A 22,757-nucleotide genomic window follows, 5' to 3' on the forward strand; every position below is an offset into this window, starting at 1 on the left:
AGTAAACCAGTCCAACCGCGAGTCAAACTGGGTGGATTAATTTTCCTGGTTTTTAAGCCTGCCCAGCCCGGCTCAGTGGTCGAGTCCCAGTCAAACCGGTTAAACTGGCCGGGCCGGGCCAGATTTTAAAACATTGGTATATATACTTTGTGCTCAAAATTTATGGGAGAGATCACCTTTAGATGGCGAGTGTCTTATCAAGGAAGTATGACCTGATGGTGTTGTAGATCAAATGGGTGTTATGAATAAAGTGCAATTTGAGGAGATTGAATTAAGAGATAAAGGTGATGACTCAGTTCCTACTTCTTTGTTTGGAGTGACTAAACAATGTTTTGTTTGATAGGATTGATAAGAAAGTGCATGAGAGTGGTTGGAACTTGGTTTTGAGGAAAATTTTTGGGATTGGTTTTAATGGTCCTTTTTTGGCTGCCATGAGGTTGGTTCATCATTTATAGTGCTTGAATCATCTATAGTCCTTCTAGGAAGTTAATACAGGGAATAAATGTCAATGTTTGTTTAGTAGTTTGGTTCCACAGAAAGTGGGTTTGGTTGTCTCATCGATTTCAAGAAGGTTTTATCTTACTAGTGACGTTGAGTCACAAATAATGAGATTTTTATCTTCAGATATGGATTTGTTTGGGTTGAGATTGAGGCTTGGCAATTCTAATTTGGATTCGTTAAAGGAATTTCAATTGAGACATGATTATTCAATTCCGTCATTTGCACAGTCCATTTGTCCATTACTCTTGGATTTGTATGATATATTTGCTAATCTCTTATCAATGTCAAGAGCTCTTGCCCTTACAAAAAAGATGCTTTTTTATGTGAACAGAGGGGAAGTTGTGCACACTGAAGTTATTTCTAAAGTTACACCTTTTGAATTGTAGTTGAGAGGTTGAGAATCGCTTTAAACAAAGTCGGTTGGCTATCTATCTATAAATTAGGGATTCTAACTCATCTAATATTGATTTATCTAGGCTTCCACTTCAGAATAAATTGCAAGCATTCCTTGCACAGTCTCTTCAAATTCAAGCTAAGAAATTCAAGACTATGGTAGTAGTAGTGGATGCTAGTTACTTAGCTAGGCTTTGGAAACACTGGAATAATCCTATTCCTAATAAGGTCAAAGATTTGATTGGAGAGTCTATTACAAGCTGTGAAGACGATGGGGAAACTTCAAATCACATGGATAAGAAACGTTTATTTTCTAATGAACTTGTTGTGGTTGTGGGTGCTGGAGCAACTACTATTTTAGGAGCTTCATCTCTCACCAAACTTCTTCCTACATCAACCTTTATGAAGGATGTAACGTTTAAATTTCTTATTTTGCTTAAGCTTTTTCTGGCCCAAGCCCAGAAAGCAATTGCAATAGCTTTAGGCAACGCTAAAGTGTTCGCCCCAGGACTGGCAACTTCTGGATCAAATACGTATTTCTTAAAGGTAGTAACTTCTGCTGAGAAAATTCAGGCAATGGCCATGATGTCATTGCCTCTATCGAGAAGACTAGTTTTTCAACCATGAGAACAACATTTTATGAAATAATGAGAAAAAGGCGGGTACGACCAATAAGTTGTAAGTATTTTTTGTCAACTTATGTCCTTGTGTGGGCACTTTAGAGTCTGTGTAGTCACAACACATCTGGCAGATATTTTTTCACAAAGCACATATCGCACTTGATTTGCAAAGAGGCAAATATATTCTCTTTTAAGATATTTGTTGTGGTGCATTTACACTTATTCTCATATAATTTGATGTACTAGAAAACTTGTTTAGCTTTGTTTGTGGTCCCAAAGCAAAACACAAAAGTTGAACTTTAACTTTTTAGTCCCCTAACCTTTGGCACATGGTTCTCTATAAATTCGTACTTTTCTGTGCCTTCCTTAAGAAACCTAATTGCCTTTGAGTCATCACTGAATATCCCCTAAGGTTTTTGTATTTGTATAAGGTTTCTCATATGCTTTGGTAAGCTTAAAATTACCTTCTCTTACATTGTCTTTGTTGTGAAGATTTTGGAACATGGTTGCATGTCGATGCTTGGACGTATCAAGCTACTATTCCAAAGTTGATTCTTTGCTATTAAAACTTGAGAGGAGCTCAAGTACGACCTGGTGGTCTCGTGTGTGAAGGTTGCTATCGTGACTTGAAGTTCAACAGAAGAAGAGAAGATTGATGTGTTGAAAACAGGGTGTTTTGCAACTATGCTTTTCTTGCTTTGTGTTTGAACTCATAAATTTACATAGTGGATTTGGTTCTTTTGGACTTAGTCCTATGGATGTAGGCATATTGTCGAACCATGTAAAAATGAGTGTGTTCTTTTCTTGCTTTGATGGATGTTTCATTTATGCTTTGAACCCATTCCGCATAAGTTTTATTCACTTGGTAACCTCTTTAAAACTTTCAATTATCCTACCATGGGCAACATTTGGGGGTAGTGTTGCAACTTGTGCAGGGTTGCTTGTGTATGGAGATGGGATTGAATGTGTTGCTGAATCTTTGCTCGTAGCTCCTTCAATTGCCAATTTGGGGCATGGATTCAATATCTACACGAGGCATGTCAGAAAGTGAAGCAAATAAATGGCACCAAGATTCAAAAATCTATAGAATCGCTGATGTACAGGTTGAAGAAAGTATAGATTGAATACAATAAGAATGAAAAATTTCTCTTATTAATGTATAGTATTTATAGTTCTACTCATTGATGATTTCAAAAAGTTTCATAAATTGATAATGAGAGATTCTCATGTACAAATTGAATATGGGCAAGATTAATTGTATTATCATGGGTGTTCAAGTTCTAATAAGAGTTTTTTTGGTGCACCAATGAGTACAATTTTTTTTAGAATATATATATATTATCAGTCTTGAGATGGATGGGATTCTTAATCCTTACTTCCTTCTATATTTCCTTCTCTTTTGCAATATCATGATTTACTGACTTGAAGCAATACTTGATCAATGCAATTGAAGCATAATTTTCTTGGTTTATCACTTTGTGGGCTTAGTGCAGTTTTTCTTAATCCCATAATTTTGTTCTTATTACTTATTTAGTTAGTCAATAATAATGTTTACTTTATTTGAGAAGAAGTGATATAAATTACTTTTGATATTCCTTATCATTGGAAATCCTATCTAGATTCATTTCTTCCAACAAAATGTCTCAAATTATGGCCGCCTACCTTACCATTACTAATTAATAATTTAGTTGTTTACAAGTTCATTGATTAGTTGAATTGTTATAATTTTTTTTTTCACTGAACTCAATATAAATAACACTATGTTTTACTTTCTAAAAGGTATTCTGATAGAGTTGTAATGTTGATGTTAATGGTTTCTTGTTGTTGAATATTGTGCTTGGATCCAAATTGGATATTGGATGGCCATATATACAATGATTGCTTTAGATAATCTCCCATCCCTACAATTGAAGTAGAGAAGGGATCAAGTTACACTTAGATAATTGATGTGGTTATGACTTTAAATATTTTGGTAATGTAATATGTTACACTAATAACATTCTATGTTTTATTAATAATATTTAATTGTGCTCAGTTACCATCCCACTTGAAATCTTAAGCTTGTAGGTGAGGGCTCAACATTATATTAGTCCAATAATTTGTATTATATTGTTATCATGAAATAATTTTGGTGAAATTTATTTTTGCCCTAGTTAATGTTCAATATGGGAATGTTTGATTTCATTTTTTTTTTCTTAAGGAATGGATATACTTTGTTGAAATATGTATATGCCCTTGTGTGTGGATTTAATGTTGGGAATGTTTGACTTTCTATTATTTTTGTTAACGGATGGCCATTTAATTTGTTGAAATCTATATGTGGTCTTGTGTGTAGATTGTTCATTTTGTGAATGCATGATATTGCTTTGATTTTGTTAACAAATGGCAACTTTGTTGAAATTTAATTATAGGAATGTTTGACATTTTATATTGCTAGTGGAGGATGATTTTGTTTAAATTATCTGTGCCCTGTAAGTGGAAGGGAACATTTGGTTTTGCATTTGTTTTATTTAAGGAATAGTGATTTTTGGAAATTTCTATGTTCCTAGTGTGTAGATTTCATTTTAGGAATAACTGAATTGTTTTAGATGAACTTGTATGTATGAATGTATATATTATTTCATTTTCTTTTACAATTTATGTCCAATGTGTTAATTGGTTTGTAGAGTCAATTGCCAGGAAATTTGATAAGAATTATTCATAGTGAATCTGGACCCTCACGACAACGGTTATTGGAGAGAGGTATATTTGGTGTATGTGATGCTTGCATGAGTATAGTATGTATTTGGTGTTAATTGTTCATGGTGTGATAGCTGAGATAAATGAAGGATGCATTCGGTATTGGTTTGGTGATAGTGATAGTGATAGTGATGAGATGAAGCAACTCTAAACGTCTCTCTATGAGGTACGTTTTATTAGTACTGGCTAGCCTAGTTGTTGTTAGTTGTGATTTTCTTAATTGATTGCCCTAACATTTTACAATCATCAGGCTGCTCATTCCCATTCTTGAAAGAGTTAACCTTGGATGCCTCCTTTTTGCAATAAAGTTATGTGAACTCAATGACACTTCACACGATCCTGGTAAATTATTACAGGTGTTTTAGGTTCTATTGATTTGCAATTTGATTGTAATTCCTCATTTTGAACCTAAATAATATTGTCTAGCTCATGGAAGGCTTAACTTGTGCTTTATGTAATGGGCCAATAGACTCCCACGATCATTTATTTTTCACCTACTCTTTCTCTACAGCAATATGGAAAGAGGCCTAATATAAAGGTAGATTCTATAGTAGAACTGCTGGTTGGGATGCAATTGTAATGCAATGTGCTATGAAATTCAAGGGGAAAAACATTTGGGCAGTTATCCGATGCCTTCTTCCAAGATCTGTTGTGTATTGTATTTGGGAAGAACACAATTTTAGGCTTTTTAAGGGCAAAAGGAGAAGCAATGAGCAGTCAAGCAGTAGGTTCTAGATAATGTCAAACTTAGACTGAGTAGTCTTAAACTTAAAGACACCTGTGGTAGAGGTTTGGAATTTACCGATATAGTGTATTGATAACAACCTGGGTATAAATAAAAGATTTTAATGGCTGTGTTGTTGATCTGGAGTTTATGTATTATCTTTTTCTGTTGTTGGAAGTGGCCTAATCATACTTTGTGTGACAGAAAAACAAGGGCAAGTAGGCCAACTTGCGAGAAGCTTCGGCAAGATCTATCCTGCTTGAGAAGAGATTTCCTTTGCCTTTATTTCTCTTTAACCCTTTGTCTTTTTTGTAGATCTTCTATATTGAATAGTCTTCAGTTGTTGACATATCTTATTATGATGTCCAAAATTGTGATGGGGTTGCTTTGCATGCTGATTACTATTACAGGGGTTTATTTGTAAATGGAATGCTTTGCCTAATGCTCTTTATAATGTACTGGACTATTGAGGCTGAAGTGTTTTTTCATTGCATTGACTATTTCATTTTTGGTTGTACATGCTAGTGTAGTTGGTGTGGTTGCAGCTATTGTATGGATAATGGGATTGCCTTTTAGAAGGGCCCTTTTCTCGTTGGTTTTGTTGTTTCTTGTTGCCTAGGTTGTACCCAACCTTATGCAGATCAGGAGGTGGTGCAACTATGCAGGCTTTCGTGTTTTTGCCAAGGTAGTCAAGACCAAATTTGTGTCTTTGTGTAAGGTGTTAGAGTTGGTTAACTCACTTTGGTGTTAGGTTACCCATTTTTAAGTGCAGCGGAATATTTTTACCAAGTTGATTAGGAGATTTCAGATTTGAACATATCATCCACAAGTGCATAAAGTAAAGAACACAACCATATACATGGTTCAACAAAAATCCACTTTTAGCCTACATGCATGGGACTTTGTCCAAATCAAAGCAATCCACTAAGCTAAAAACACATTACAAGACAATGTTCAAAGTTGATCTAAGATACAGTAAAAAGAACTCCTTATTCAATTTTACACTTAGCACCACACTATGAATCCTTAATGTGTTGAAACTCCTTGGACCTTCTTCACACTAGGAACACACCCGAGAACAACTTGTGAACCACCAAGCTTCAAGCACTAATGCCATGAACCAACATTAGCAAATGAATCACGTTCCAGAAGCCATTAAGACAATAAAAGATATGGTGAGGTTTTGGCACAAAATGAAATGAACCTTTGAACCTTTGAACTGTAATATACTCTAAGGAAATTTCAGACTACAAAGAAGAAGAAAAGATCAAAAGGTTCGATTCATACACGCAAGAAGGATATTATATAATGTAGGGTTTCTTGCTCAACACTATTGTGCCAGGTCATCCAACAAGGGGCTGACCTATGTTTGTCCAAATAAGGAAAATATTTCTTCTTTTGGTTTGGACCACAAAACAAATTGGGAAAAGCATCTTTATTCCCTAAGACCACCTAAGGATAAAATGACACTTGTAAAAGGTCCTAAAAAGGTAGCAACAAAGATAAACAAATATCTTTGCTACTTTATCAGACATGCAACTTGTGTTGGGTTGCAAATATCTGAAGTGAGTGTGCAAGCACAAACTGTTGTGCACACACACTCAATATGAAGCACATAAGTTTGGCAGCCAATGTGCACACATAACTATTGTGCACACACAAGTCATAAGTTTGACAAATATGAATATTCTACATAGGGTTGTATATAGCCGTATACAGATTAGGAGGTGGCACAACGATGTAGGTGTGGAGGCTATCTAAGATGATATTTGGCGTTGCTGTGCATGATGGTAGTGTGTTGTGTTCTTGCTGTTGGCATTTTGAGCAGGCTTTGGTATTTTTGTCGAGTTAGCTAGGACCATATTCATGCCTTCATGCAAGATATTTTTGTGAAGCGTGGTATGGGAAGTTGGTGGTGTCATTCTTTTTGTTGTTGGAATTTGGAGAATTGCTTGCATATCCTGTGTAACTATTCTAGGAAGTGTAGTTGTTGTTTTTTGTGCAGTGTTGTCTGGTGTGGGTAGCGTTGTATAGACTTGTCCATATGGTCATTTTGCTGCCCGTGTAAAAGGTTTAGATGCAGTGATTAGAAACCCGACTTGTGTAGTGGCCTAGCTAGGCCACCAGTCACAGGTTGAGTGGTTTAACCGGTTTGATTGGCATGTCAAACCGGTGTCTGAAGGTTTAAAATCTAACAAAACCACCCCTAAAAATTATTGTAAGTCCCTATAGGTTTGAAATCTTGCAAAAACACCCCAAACACCACCGTCGACATTGGCAAATAGGGCATGTTTCCAGTGACAACAACACTCCCTATCACCACGAAAACACTCCCCATCTCACCCCTCCCCATTCGCCTCCGCAATTGTTGGCAACAACGAGCTTTTTTCGATGACATTGTTTTGCAATTTCGGTCGATTCACTCCCCGGAAATTGATGTTGTTGCCACCATTCTATTCACCGGTCATTTCTCTTCAAAAGCCATAACATTGTAGCCTTCAATTGTTCACGGATTGATGTCCTAATTTCTAGGATTTTGAATGAATAGAAAAATTTGTAACCCGACCCAGTAAAGGCGACGGGTCACGGTTGAACCGGTTCAACCATTTTGGATGTAGAGTGCCCAAGGATATTGTCCTGCTCCTTGTGGTTGCTATCTTTTTTTGATGTTTTGTTAGGCTTGATCCTTGGGCTTGTCTAGGAGTCGGCTCGTCAAGGATGTCCCTTTATTAGGATGAATTCTTTATTTTTTATAAAATTACCAATTACCCAAGAAAATAAATATTGGAAAAAAAAAAATGTTTTAGAGTGTATTTGATTCAAAGCTTATGAAAATAATTATCCCAAATTTAAGGTAATTTTTGTAGCTTTATTTAAGTTTGTTTCTTGCTTCGAACTTAGTTATCACACAATTTGACCAAATTGGATGAAAACGGAATATCATTAATTGATGAACGATCACATAATAACAATATTCCATCACAACTTAAGACGTTCTTATGTAAATTTTCTGAGGACTATACTTAAAATATCATTGGATTTATCTGTAAAAATATCAATACCACTAAATTGCCTCTTTCGTAACTAGTGAACTCTAAAACAATTACGAAGGAAAAAAAATCCAACTATATAATAAAATATCGTCTCTACTTATAACTTGTTATATGGGCTGAATCCAACAACTTCACTTATTCTATAATTTTATTTTATTTATTTTCACCAACTAAATTGCTTTTTTAATAGAATAGGTAAACAAAAAAACAATTAAAAAAGACCAGAAATGGAACAATATATTAAGATATTATCTCCACTTGTAACTTCTTGCCTGGATTGCATCCAACAACTTCCCATGACTTATTCCAAAGAAAGAAAAAAGGTGAATTTAACTATTAATATCGTTGCAAAAATTAACAATTAAAATTTAAATATAGAGTGAAAGTAATGTCTTTAAGGTTAAATTAATTAGGTTTATTACTTTCTCACCACTTTAAGACTTCAACACATTAAAGTAATTGACTTGAAAATTTGGGTTACTTTCATACATCTTTTAATTGTGCAAAAAGTGCTTGAGCTTGTTTTCTAAGTAAAATAAAATGATGAAAAAAAAAAAAAAAGCATATTTATTTCTAATATTTTTGTTGAATTGAGTAGATAAAATAGTCACTAATTGATTCGAAAGTCTACAACATTCATTACGACATATGTTTATCACATGAGATAAGAGTATGATCCTAAAGTCTTGATTTCTAAGAGACTAGTAGTATGTATACAATTTTTACCAAATTATATAGATAAAGTATTCTTTAAATTTGAATTTTATGGAGTATATAATTTAAAATAATCTTGTAATTTTAAAATTTTTAAAACATTTAAAAAATTGTTAGCGGAAAAAACATGATTTGAGAAAATAGAAAATATGTTTTATATGTCGGTTTAGAGAAAATATAGAAATTTCTCGCTACTATTTTCCATTATGAACTATAGAAAGTACCATCTATATTCTGATTTTTAGTTTATTTTATTTTTACGTAGAATCCAAATTGAGAAACTGGTTTCATATTGGAATAAGTGAAATTTAGTAATAAATTAAAGAGATTATAATCTATTTTATTTATTAAAAAAACAGTGTTTACTGTTAAAAAAAAGAGATTAAAATGGATATTGTGAGAATCACATAATAATAATAATATCACATTATTTTTATACAAGTAATGTTTAACTATAAATAAAGAAAATATTAATAGACTTAACTTCCCCACCCCCAACCAACAATTACTTCTTTAGAAAAGATCTTGTTATTTGTTCTCCAATTAACTACTTTATTAATTGGATTTGATGAAAAAAAATTGGCTATATGAAATTTTTTTGTTGAGTTAATACATTTACATTTATGATATATTAAAACTGTCTAAGAATTTCTCACTTCATGGACCACATTCCTCCCTCTTGCAGGACAATAATTTAGGGAAAGTAAACTATTAATTTGGAATCAATTATTTCTTATTTTTTTTTATCCCAAAATATCAGTATTAATTAAAGTGAATTTTGATTTAAAAATCAATTATTAACACAAACTTTTATGTTTATGGGTTATTCTACCTAATAAAGATCTATTTTGATATAAAGTAAACAACCTAATATGTGTAATGGTAACTAGGCAACCAAGGATTACTATCTTTGAGTCAACTAAAAAGCAATTAAAAAGACTAGAAATGTAATAATATATTAAAATATTTACTCCACTAATAACTTCCTAAATGGGTTGAGTCGTTTGAGTCCAACAGCTTTTCAGTATTTATAAGAAAGCAAAAAAGGTGTAACTTAATTATTCATAACAATTACAATTTAAATGTATAAATAAAGAGTCAAGTTATAGCTTTCTGACTATGGGAATAAAAAGGAAAGAAAAAATAGCCAAAAGAATAAAAAATTGAAAATATTTTCCCTTATTGAAGACATGGTCAACTATTGTGGACAGAAATCAATGTCTTGTTTCAAAGAAAAATGAGTGTCATAGAAGTTGTTTGGACTAAAGGAAAGAAAATAATTTACGAGGCTTTAATAAAAATGTATCTTGTCTGTTCCAATTCGTTTGATCAAGTAGTTTAGCTATTAACTAGCTTATCACTATTATAATATTTCTTAATCTTGTTAATTTGATTTTACTGTATTATTTATGAATCATTTTGATACAAAAGTTGAATTTTCTTTTAATTTTCAACTATTTTAAAGTGCAAGACTTGATCACATCTATCGAAATTACTTTTCTAACGTGTAAAACAGATTAAAAAATGTGGACCTTTCAAATTATATGCTAATTTAATTTCCTTATTCAATTCATCTTTGATAAATTCACTTTTAGTTTGAGTCACGGAAAAGAGAAAAATATTATAAAGCACAAATTAACCAAATTTATATGTTATTTTATGTGTATAAAAATTTTACATTTAAATGTAGAATTAGATAGAAAATTAATTCCCCAGGTTAGTTGCCCATAAACTAACCTAGGGAATATTTATTTATAATATTTTTGTTGAATTGATTAGATAAAATAGTCACTAATTGATTCGAAAGTCTACAACCTTCATTATGACATATGTTTATCACATGAGATAAAAGTATGATCCTAAAGTCTTGATTTCTAAGAGACTAGCAGTATGCATACAATTTTTACCAAATTATATAGATAAAGTACTCTTTAAATTTGAATTTCATGAAGTATATAATTTAAAATAATCTGATAATTTTAAAATTTTAACAACATTTAAAAAATTGTTAGGGGAAAAAACATGATTTGAGAAACTAGAAAATATGTTTTATATGTCGTTTTAGAGAAAATATAGAAATTTCTCGCTACTATTTTCTATTATGAACTATAGAAAGTACCATCAATATTTTAATTTTTAGTTTATTTTATTTTTACAAAGAATACTAATTGAGAAACTGGTTTCATATAAAGACTTGGAATAAGTGAAAATTAGTAATAAATTAAAGAGATTATAATCTATTTTATTTATTTAAAAAATAATGGTTACTGTTTAAAAAAAAAAAAAAAAGAGATTAAAATGGATATTGTGAGAATCGCATAATAATAATAATATCACATCATTTTTATACAAGTAATGTTTAACTATAAATAAAGAAAATATTAATAGATTTAACTTCCCCACCCCCAACCAACAATTACTTCTTTAGAAAAGATCTTGTAATTTGTTCTCCAATTAACTACTTTATTAATTGGATTTGATGAAAAAAAATTGGCTATATGAAATTTTTTTGTTGAGTTAATACATTTACATTTATGATATATTAAAACTGTCTAAGAATTTCTCACTTCATGGACCACGTTCCTCCCTCTTGCAGGACAATAATTTAGGGAAAGTAAACTATTAATTTGGAATCAATTATTTCTTATTTTTTTTTATCCCAAAATATCAGTATTAATTAAAGTGAATTTTGATTTAAAAATCAATTATTAACACAAACTTTTATGTTTATGGGTTATTCTACCTAATAAAGATCTATTTTGATATAAAGTAAACAACCTAATATGTGTAATGGTAACTAGGCAACCAAGGATTACTATCTTTGAGTCAACTAAAAAGCAATTAAAAAGACTAGAAATGTAATAATATATTAAAATATTTACTCCACTAATAACTTCCTAAATGGGTTGAGTCCAACAGCTTTTCAGTATTTATAAGAAAGCAAAAAAGGTGTAACTTAATTATTCATAACAATTACAATTTAAATGTATAAATAAAGAGTCAAGTTATAGCTTTCTGACTATGGGAATAAAAAGGAAAGAAAAAATAGCCAAAAGAATAAAAAATTGAAAATATTTTCCCTTATTGAAGACATGGTCAACTATTGTGGACAGAAATCAATGTCTTGTTTCAAAGAAAAATGAGTGTCATAGAAGTTGTTTTGACTAAAGGAAAGAAAATAATTTACGAGGCTTTAATAAAAATGTATCTTGTCTGTTCCAATTCGTTTGATCAAGTAGTTTAGCTATTAACTAGCTTATCACTATTATAATATTTCTTAATCTTGTTAATTTGATTTTACTGTATTATTTATGAATCATTTTGATACAAAAGTTGAATTTTCTTTTAATTTTCAACTATTTTAAAGTGCAAGACTTGATCACATCTATCGAAATTACTTTTCTAACGTGTAAAACAGATTAAAAAATGTGGACCTTTCAAATTATATGCTAATTTAATTTCCTTATTCAATTCATCTTTGATAAATTCACTTTTAGTTTGAGTCACGGAAAAGAGAAAAATATTATAAAGCACAAATTAACCAAATTTATATGTTATTTTATGTGTATAAAAATTTTACATTTAAATGTAGAATTAGATAGAAAATTAATTCCCCAGGTTAGTTGCCCATAAACTAACCTAGGGAATATTTATTTATAATATTTTTGTTGAATTGATTAGATAAAATAGTCACTAATTGATTCGAAAGTCTACAACCTTCATTATGACATATGTTTATCACATGAGATAAAAGTATGATCCTAAAGTCTTGATTTCTAAGAGACTAGCAGTATGCATACAATTTTTACCAAATTATATAGATAAAGTACTCTTTAAATTTGAATTTCATGAAGTATATAATTTAAAATAATCTGATAATTTTAAAATTTTAACAACATTTAAAAAATTGTTAGGGGAAAAAACATGATTTGAGAAACTAGAAAATATGTTTTATATGTCGTTTTAGAGAAAATATAGAAATTTCTCGCTACTATTTTCTATTATGAACTATAGAAAGTACCATCAATATTTTAATTTTTAGTTTATTTTATTTTTACAAAGAATACTAATTGAGAAACTGGTTTCATATAAAGACTTGGAATAAGTGAAAATTAGTAATAAATTAAAGAGATTATAATCTATTTTATTTATTTAAAAAATAATGGTTACTGTTTAAAAAAAAAAAAAAAAAGAGATTAAAATGGATATTGTGAGAATCGCATAATAATAATAATATCACATCATTTTTATACAAGTAATGTTTAACTATAAATAAAGAAAATATTAATAGATTTAACTTCCCCACCCCCAACCAACAATTACTTCTTTAGAAAAGATCTTGTAATTTGTTCTCCAATTAACTACTTTATTAATTGGATTTGATGAAAAAAAATTGGCTATATGAAATTTTTTTCGTTGAGTTAATACATTTACATTTATGATATATTAAAACTGTCTAAGAATTTCTCACTTCATGGACCACGTTCCTCCCTCTTGCAGGACAATAATTTAGGGAAAGTAAACTATTAATTTGGAATCAATTATTTCTTATTTTTTTTTATCCCAAAATATCAGTATTAATTAAAGTGAATTTTGATTTAAAAATCAATTATTAACACAAACTTTTATGTTTATGGGTTATTCTACCTAATAAAGATCTATTTTGATATAAAGTAAACAACCTAATATGTGTAATGGTAACTAGGCAACCAAGGATTACTATCTTTGAGTCAACTAAAAAGCAATTAAAAAGACTAGAAATGTAATAATATATTAAAATATTTACTCCACTAATAACTTCCTAAATGGGTTGAGTCGTTTGAGTCCAACAGCTTTTCAGTATTTATAAGAAAGCAAAAAAGGTGTAATTTAATTATTCATAAAAATTACAATTTAAATGTATAAATAAAGAGTCAAGTTATAGCTTTTTGACTGTGGGAATAAAAAGGAAAGAAAAAATAGCCAAAAGAATAAAAAATTGATAATATTTTCCCTTATTGAAGACATGGTCAACTATTGTGGACAGAAATCAATGTCTTGTATCAAAGAAAAATGAGTGTCATAGAAGTTGTTTGGACTAAAGGAAAGAAAATAATTTACGAGGCTTTAATAAAAATGCATCTTCTCGGTTCCAATTCGTTTGATCAAGTAGTTCAGCTATTAACTAGTTTATCACTATTATAATATTTCTTAATCTTGTTAATTTGATTTTACTGTATTATTTATGAATCATTTAGATTGAATCATGGAAAAGAGAAAAATATTATAAAGCACAAATTAACCGAATTTATATATTTATATGTTATTTTATGTGTATAAAAATTTTACATTTAAATGTAGAATTAGATTGGAAATTAATTCCCTGGGTTAGTTGCCCAGAAACTGATTAGCGAGGAATAATCATAAACCACAAAAAGAATGAGAAAATTGTTAAGTTGACCAGTGAAGTCAATTGGGACAAACAAGTCTTATAATAACGATAGAGCATTAGAGCTGTTAATCAAGTTAGAATTACACATTATTATTCTTGAAGAAACAATATTAAACAAGAGTAATATTGGTTTATACATGTAATGATAATGTTCATGAAATCAGCAGCTTCAGTTTTAGCAATTGTTTGCTTGTATGTCAGTTGCATTTTCTTGCAGCTTCTTGTACTTGATGTAGCTCAAGCTCAAGCTCAAGCTCAAGCTACTACATCTCCTCGTGAAGGTCTGCGTCGAAGTGCAATTTTACTTATTTTCTTTTTATTATTTTAATTCTAAAAGATGCTTCACATTCAGACTCTGTCACTCACTTCATTCTTCTCATTTTTTGAGTTGCTTCTCATCTGTAATAGTGGCAGCATTGAATATAATTTTTAAAAAATGGGGGATTTCTGCAAATCAAAATCAATGGAATATAAGTGGAGAGCCATGTAGTGGAGCCGCCATTGACTACTCCATCGACCTTCATACCGATGGTTACAGCCCATTTATCAAATGTGATTGTTCTTACAACAAAAACACTCTTTGCCACATTATCGGGATGTAAATAGAAAAAGACAAAATTTTGAGAACTTGAGCCTTTCTTTAATTCCAGGGTTGCTTACTTTTACAATTTCTTAAATTATAGGAGTGTTTACACAGTGGAAGTTGACGGTGTGATCCCAGATGAGCTATGGAGTTTGAATTTCCTCATAGAACTGTATGGTTTTGTATATTTCATGTATGCTTACTTCAATTGTGTATAATTTTAGATCATTAGATGAGGGTGAGTGTTTATATAAATATTTTACTTTATTTTATTGAATTATGTTTAAATCTCTTGACACCATACTGTATCAACATCATAAAATGATTTGAGCTTTGTGTTCTTAAATATTAATATTATTACCAGTTGTTTGTTTTGAATAAGAACGTGACTGGTAATAGCTTTTCAGGTTCACTTTCTCCATCTATGGGTAATCTAACTGCATTAAAAATCCTTTAGGCAACTGTTAAAAAGATTTAATTTTGAAACTCATACTACTTTTTTTCTTATTTTTAATGCTAATTAGTTCTCATTTTCACCAGGGACTTTAGCGTTAATAGATTTTCTGGGCAGCTTCCAAAAGAGCTTGGGATGCTCTTTGAATTACAAGCCTTGTAAGCTCAAACTTTGTCCCCTTCTTAACTATATAACTTCTGATAATTTACAGTACGAACTCTTTTTTTGTAATTGCATTACAATTATATAACTGAAGAGCTAAATTCTCGGGGATGTAGAAATATTGGAAGAAACAATTTCTCTGGTCCTCTGCCATCTGAGCTTGGTAATTTGACGAAATTAAAGGACTTGTAAGTTTTTATAGATTTTTCAGATTCATTTTCAATGCAACATTTTGCTTATATTGAGCATATCCTATACGAACTCTTTTTTTTTTTAATTGCATTACAATTATATAACTGAAGTGCTAAATTCTTGGGGATGTAGAGCAATTGGAACAAACAACTTCTCTGGTCCTCTGCCATCTGAGCTCGGTAAATTGACGAAATTAAAGACATTGTAAGTTTTATAGACTTTTGGTTTCATGTTCAATGCAACATTTTGCTTATATTGAGCATATCCTACTTTATAATCTGTACAAAGATGCAAAAGGTAAAAACCCCAGCTGGCGATCTTAGCTTTAACATAAACCAAATTCTCAGTTACTTCACACAAGATTATACTATTATGTGTCACGTAATTCGTTTACTTGGTGATGGCTTTTATCATCAAGATACAGAATAATGATGGAATTTATAAATATTCTTTACCTTGGCAGATATATAGACAGTGCTGGAGTAAGTGGTGAGATTCCTTCAAGTTTTGCAAATCTAAAGAACCTAGAGTTACTGTAAGGACCTCTTGATTATGTTAATTTTCTAATTGGAAATTTCCGAATATTAAATCCAACAGAAGAATTTTCTTCTTAAAAGGAAGAATGTGACGTAAATCCACTGCTAATGGGAAAAGGGCTTGTATCAGATCTTAAATAAACTCTTTTTATTGTGCTCAGGTGGGCTTTTGACAATGAATTTACAGGAAGGATCCCTGACTTTATAGGAAACTGGCCAAATATGGAAGAATTGTGAGAAAACTATTCTAATTTTTTTGCTAAACTACTCTTTAGTTATTGTAGGTTAAAGCTTTTTAACTGAGAATTTCATTTTTTTTCTTTTCATACAATTTATTGTAGAAGATTTCAAGGAAACTCTTTTCAAGGGCCAATACCGTCATCCTTTTCCAAGCTGACAAACCTGACAGATTTGTGAGTGTTCACCAACAATATTTAATTGATCATGTTTTACTATTGCAATAATCAATGCTAACAATCTTAATCCCATGAAAAATAAAAATGTAGGATAATAAGCGATTTATCAAATGGGAGCTCATCGTCGTTGGCATTTATAAGGAATTTGAAATCTTTAACTACCTTGTAAGGCAGCACTGTCAAAGTTGTAATATCATGTGTTGAGTTTCCTCATCTATGCCTTTTGTTTTTTTTTCTTCCTTTTGTTTCTTTGTTCAAGACTGTTGGTTCCATATACTGCAGAGTACTAAGGAATAACAAAATTTCTGATTCAATTCCATCTAACATCATTGACTACCAGAGTTTGCAGCATTTGTAAGTTATTTATTCCCTTTCTCTTTTTTATTTTTACCTCCATTACTTTTTGGTTGTTAGCAAGTTTCTTCATCTTATAATTGTAAATTCTAATATTTTTTCTTCAGAGATTTGAGTTTCAACAATATAAGCGGACAGATTCCTATCTCGCTTTTCAGTTTGAGTTCACTGGCTTACCTGTAACCTACCATTTCTGATTTGTTGTGGCTTTTACTTCCCATAGTCCATAGTGTACTCATTATAGTGAAACATGAATCGCTGGTTTTGTACTCAGGTTTCTTGGAAATAATAGGTTAAATGGTACCCTCCCTGCAGAGAAAAGTCCAAAACTTCTCAATATGTAAGTACTTTTGGCATATTTGCATCGACCTCTTTATAGCATTCCCAAAATAGAATGCTTAACTTGTTGTACCAAATGAAAAGGTGTAGTTATACGTTGAGTTTTTCCAAGAACCCTAGTTTGTAGCCAAAGTCACTCTAGCGAAAGGCTAAACTTGCATTCTTGATCTAGACTTTCAAGTGCATAGCTTCTCCTAGATTAAAGTTAATTATTTAGACTTGTGGGGTTCCTAGGAAAAAAAATTGGGAAGTTGAGGTTCTAGATGGTTTCAAAAGCTTATAAAAAAAATAAAAATAGTGTGATTTCAATAATGCCTAAATTTTATACTCGCAAGCAACTGCATTGTGTAGTTAACATTCTCCTCACTTGATGTTAGCAGAGATGTATCTTACAATAATCTATCTGGCAGCCTGCCATCTTGGATTCAACAACAAAATTTACAATTGTATGTCCTCAATTTTTTGAAACATATAATTTATTTAACATCTTTGCTATACATTTCACATTTTACTAGATAGTTTTTACTTTCTAGTATAGTATTTACACAATGATGAAACTAACATTTAGAATGTTATTGGTGCAATGTGTAGTAACTTAGTGGCCAACAACTTCAACCTAGAAAGTTCTAATTCCAGCAGGTAATTCTCTTGTTCTATGTTTTGTTAAAATGCTTGAGACTCTCTATAACAACTTAGAAAATGAATAATAATGGATAACTTATGGAAATGGGTTCTTTAGTTGCTAGTTCCCGCTGTCTAACATGATTTCTCTGTTCTTCCCCTTCCTTTAGTGTTCTCCCATATAGCTTGAACTGTCTCCAACGCAATTTTCCTTGCAATCGAGGTTCTGGAATCTGTAAGTACAACTTCTCCACTTCGTGGTTTTGAGAGTTTAGGGCTAAAATTTAGGTAGAGTAACCCTTATTTTAACGCTCGTCCCAAATTTAAATATTCTATTAAAAACACTTCTAATAGCCATTCATCAACCCACAACATACATAACAAACATGTGATCTCCGGCCACACCAATATTTATTAAATACATCAATTCATACAACTTCAAATTAAAGATTATATATTTTTCATAATATATCTATGCTCATGGCTTTGAGTAGGGTCCAACTAAGTAGATGTTATCCTCTGGATTTAATCATTAGGATGTAGGCTTGCCTGTGTTTTGCTTTCAGGCTTCACATAATCGTCGAACACTGAAAATGCATCTACTTAGTTATAAGGACCTAAGCCTTATAATTTGAATCCTAAACTCATTTGCTAGCAATGTGGGATTAACAAACTCTTTACCTTATGGACCTCACATCCTTGTGAGGTTGTCACATTGCATTATTGAGTCGCGAACTAACTTTGATATAATTGTCAATCCGAAATCCAGCCAATTAAATATTTTCCAACTCTAGTAAATTCTTGCCTGACTCTATATTTTAACCCAACCCAATTTTTTACTATTTCTCTTTTTCTTTCCTTCTCCTCGTTCTCTTATTTTCCTTATTCTCTTCTCACTCGTAGCTAACTCTTTGTAAGAACGAAAGAAAGCTTATCAAATGAAATATGAATGTCATGATCGTGGCTAATCACTGAGATTATGCCAATCACCCAAAATCACTCAATTAATTTATTAATTCTTTGATAATGTAATTACATTATTGTGATTGACAATCACCCGAAATCACTCAATCAATCAATTCCTTAATGGAGTGTAATTACATTATTTTGTTTCCTTATTGTATAGCTAAAATTTTGTATAAATACGAGATGTATTCACAAGTCAAAGTAATTCAATAAAATACAATTGAATTCATCTAAAGATATCTCTCAGGCCTATTACGACTTTCTTCAAATTGCCTCTCTTGCCGTCCCAATTCAAACATTATCTTCTTTTCTTTTCTTTTGCTTTCTATTTGGCTAAGATATAAGACACCGAGATTTTTCATTTTTCTTTGCAATTAAACCCCTCCTATATATTACCTATCTTAATTCATTATTTCCTTAGTCACCCTCACTCAAATTTTTAATTCACTCCTAAAAAAGATATATTTGTTTTCTTAATATACCCTTCTAATACCCTTTTTCTTATTGTTGAAAAAGAAAAATGATTAATATAAAATATATACTCACAACTAATTAAATAAAAGTAAAATAATAAGTGGCTAGATATTTTAAATCAAACTTTTAGACATACATATTCTTAATGTTTTACCCTGATAAGAGGTTACATTGGTATGCAGATTCGAGCTTTGCAATTAATTGTGCCGATCAAACAATTACATCTCACGATATTGTGTATGAGAGTGACATTGAGCCTCTGGGTCCTGCTACATACTATTTGACAGACACAAATAGATGGGGAGTTAGTAATGTTGGATACTTTATTGAGAATAATAATTTACAGTATAAGATTAATTCTGCATCCACAGTCACAAATACTCAAGAGCTGAGACTTTTCCAAAGTGCTCGAATCTCTGCTTCATCTTTAAGATACTATGGTTTAGGCCTTCAAAATGGAAAGTACACTGTGACTCTCCATTTTGCAGAATTAGCTAATTTAACGAGCAAATGGGGGAGGCGTGTTTTCGATATATATCTTCAGGTATGTATTACATATTTAGATTATTTTAGCCAAATTCGCCTCACTTATACATATATCACATACGTTTATGTTGAGGTTAAAGCATGATGAATGACCTTAAATGTAATACGTTTCCCAATATCTTTCCTTTCAATTGTTATTGGTTTTTGTTTTAGCATTTAAATCTTTTTATTCTAGGAAAATCTTGTTGAGAAAGACTTTGACATAACAAGGGTAGCGGGTGGAGTCCTTGGAAGAGCAGTTCAAAGAGAATATCTGGCTCAGGTATCTGAAAACTACATGGAAATCCACTTGTTTTGGGCTGGGAAAGGGACTTGCTGTATTCCTGACACTGGTACATATGGACCCTCTATTTCGGCCATCAGTGTTACCCCAGGTTCAATAAATAACAACTTCTTTTTTTGTCCTTTTTCCTATTTTGGTTGATTTTCTTGCATTATATAAGATATTAATCAATTACTGAGCTTTGATACAGATTTTGAACCAAGTCAAATCACTGAGAAGAATAGAATAGGCCTAATTGTGGGGATTATTGTTGTACTTGGGGTTGTATTTCTGTTACTTGCAATTTTCTTCGTTGTCCAAAGAAGAAAAAGGCCACAGATGGTTGATAACGGTAAATCAAAAGATCTTTGCTATCACTAGCATCTTATCTCTCATATTTACTAGCTATGAAAATACTATTGTTAGTCTGCATTTGGATCTAGTCTTTTATTTTGGTTAGCATCTCGGCCATATGCTGACTTAATCCTTTTAAAATGTTTGAATACTGAATTACATAATTTATCAAGTAACTCTGGCTCATGTACAAGAAAGCTATTGTACATAGAAAAGAACAATGTATTTTACTAATGCTTGTTTAATTCATAAAGCAGAGTTCCATTAGTAAGTTCTTAAGTGCATTACAAGATAAGAAGTTGGATTCTAGGATAAGAACTTGGATTCTAGGTTATTAAAAGGAACAAAACTGTGCCATCTTTTTGAAACATATGGAACTCTTGGTCATTTTAGTTTTCATCAAATTGCTTACTCTTCAGGCAAAAAACTGTGTTACAATCCCATAATTAGACAAGTGCATTTGTTATTTCCTGCATTTCACATGTTTGACTTGACAACCCTACAAAAGTATTTGATTAGACAAACAAGTTTCTGATAGCAAGCTAAGTTTGTTGTTGAATTTTCAGAGCTTCTCGACATGGATGTTAGACCATACACTTTCAGTTATGTGGAACTAAAGACTGCTACAGAAGACTTCAGCTCTGCAAATAAGCTTGGAGAGGGAGGATATGGATCAGTTTATAAGGTAAGTTATTGTTCTGTCAGTGCCAAATGAGCGGTAAGCACATTTGGTGCCTTAAAATTAATATATTTTCAAGAACTAAATACAAGTTTTAGCATTACCTTTTGTCCTAGATTGACTTCAAAACACAATCTTTTTGGCTCTATATTAGTAAATAGTCAGGCCATCTTTGAGTTATGTTCTCTTTGGCTCATTAAATAAAGACTGGATGTGGTATTTGGTCAATAATAAGCATATAAAATTGGTCAATTGTTAACTGATGTTTCTCACCATTTCAAGTTAAACATTTTACACAATAGGGAATACTCAGTGATGGAAGACTAATTGCTGTGAAGCAATTATCTATAGCATCTCGCCACGGGAAGAGCCAGTTTACTGCAGAAATTGCTATTATATCTGCCGTGCAGCATCGTAACCTAGTAAAACTTCATGGATGTTGTTTTGAGAGAGCACAACGAATCCTTGTTTATGAATATCTAGAAAACAATAGTCTTGATAAAGCATTATTTGGTATGTGAATAGCATATATGTTGTACTAAATTTTTCTTCGTAGTCTTAGCATTATTGTCATGTCAATAACAGTTTAAACTTTGTGACTTTTGCGAAGTAGGAAAAGGAAGTTTGCACCTTGATTGGTCAATGCGTTATAATATTTGTTTAGGAGTAGCAAGAGGTCTAGCTTATCTTCATGAGGAATCGAGGCTTCGAGTTATACATAGAGACGTGAAAGCCAGTAATATTCTGCTTGATGGTAATCTCATCCCCAAAATATCAGATTTTGGTTTGGCAAAACTTTATGATGATCAGAAGACTCACATAAGCACTCGTGTTGCAGGGACAATGTAAGACTTTTAATTTACACCTAAAATTTATTAAAATATTATGTCTTTACATTCATTAGATTAGTAAAATGAATTTTTCCTCTATTGTGTCGATGTAGTGGATATCTTGCACCAGAGTATGCCATGCGTGGATATCTTACGGAGAAGACTGATGTGTTTGCCTTTGGCATTGTGATTCTAGAGGTTGTTAGTGGGAGGCCAAACTCGGATTCAAGCTTGGAAGAAGAGAAGATGTATCTTCTTGATTGGGTAATGACATTGACGTATCATTTTTTTCTTTTTTACTATCTTATAGTACTTGATAAATAACTTTGAAAGAACCAAACAAGGCCAAATTTGATCTGCATATACATATACATATATGCTTTTATTTTCTACTTCTCCTCCCAATCCAGTCACTCATATATCACAACTTCTCTCTTTCCTGCTTAATTCCTAGGCTTGGCATCTATATAAGAACAACCGCCAGCTAGAACTAGTGGACTCAAAATTGTCTGAATTCTGTGAGGAAAAAGTAAAAAGCCTAATAGGAGTAGCTCTTTTGTGTACTCAGACATTGCCCTCCTCAAGGCCATCAATGTCTCGCGTGATTGCTATGCTTTGTGGAGATATGGAAGTAAGTACAATAAATTCTAAGCCTGGATACTTGACTGAATGGGCATTTGATGATGTGACTACCTTTGTTAGTGATGATATAAATGAAGAATGTGAAGAGGCTAGCCATTACATCTCGTCAACAAGGTTAAGTACAACGGATAAAACTCCAGAAATAAGTGTTGCTGAAGCCCGGCTCCATTGA

At 31.6% G+C, this 22,757-nt stretch overlaps 1 protein-coding gene across 1 annotated transcript; it reads left to right on the forward strand.

Annotated features, from left to right (window-relative positions):
* The first annotated feature begins 182 nt into the window (after positions 1-182).
* On the forward strand, positions 183-22,757 carry LOC116118622 (probable LRR receptor-like serine/threonine-protein kinase At1g56140). The gene is made up of 27 exons (XM_031404614.1): positions 183-223; positions 344-436; positions 978-1,467; positions 14,393-14,456; positions 14,584-14,773; positions 14,859-14,903; positions 15,140-15,211; positions 15,299-15,370; positions 15,491-15,562; positions 16,030-16,101; positions 16,264-16,335; positions 16,444-16,515; positions 16,609-16,683; positions 16,801-16,872; positions 16,980-17,051; positions 17,147-17,212; positions 17,592-17,657; positions 17,803-17,850; positions 18,003-18,067; positions 19,455-19,816; positions 19,994-20,192; positions 20,292-20,432; positions 21,001-21,119; positions 21,416-21,626; positions 21,727-21,958; positions 22,057-22,207; positions 22,398-22,757. Exons 1-27 carry the CDS (start codon positions 183-185, stop codon positions 22,755-22,757), a joined length of 3,594 nt encoding a protein of 1,197 aa, XP_031260474.1.

This window comes from Pistacia vera, unplaced genomic scaffold (genome assembly GCF_008641045.1).
Source record: "Pistacia vera cultivar Batoury unplaced genomic scaffold, PisVer_v2 Contig85, whole genome shotgun sequence".
Classification (NCBI taxonomy): domain Eukaryota; kingdom Viridiplantae; phylum Streptophyta; class Magnoliopsida; order Sapindales; family Anacardiaceae; genus Pistacia; species Pistacia vera.

What these genes read in the sequence shown, in the direction of transcription:
- LOC116118622 (XM_031404614.1), top strand. Translation starts at nt 183, where the DNA reads ATGGCGAGTGTCTTATCAAGGAAGTATGACCTGATGGTGTT. An exon ending in CTAACTGCATTAAAAATCCT is followed by an intron (nt 15,212 to 15,298) that starts TTAGGCAACTGT and finishes CATTTTCACCAG; the next exon opens with GGACTTTAGCGTTAATAGAT. An exon ending in CTCTTTGAATTACAAGCCTT is followed by an intron (nt 15,371 to 15,490) that starts GTAAGCTCAAAC and finishes TCGGGGATGTAG; the next exon opens with AAATATTGGAAGAAACAATT.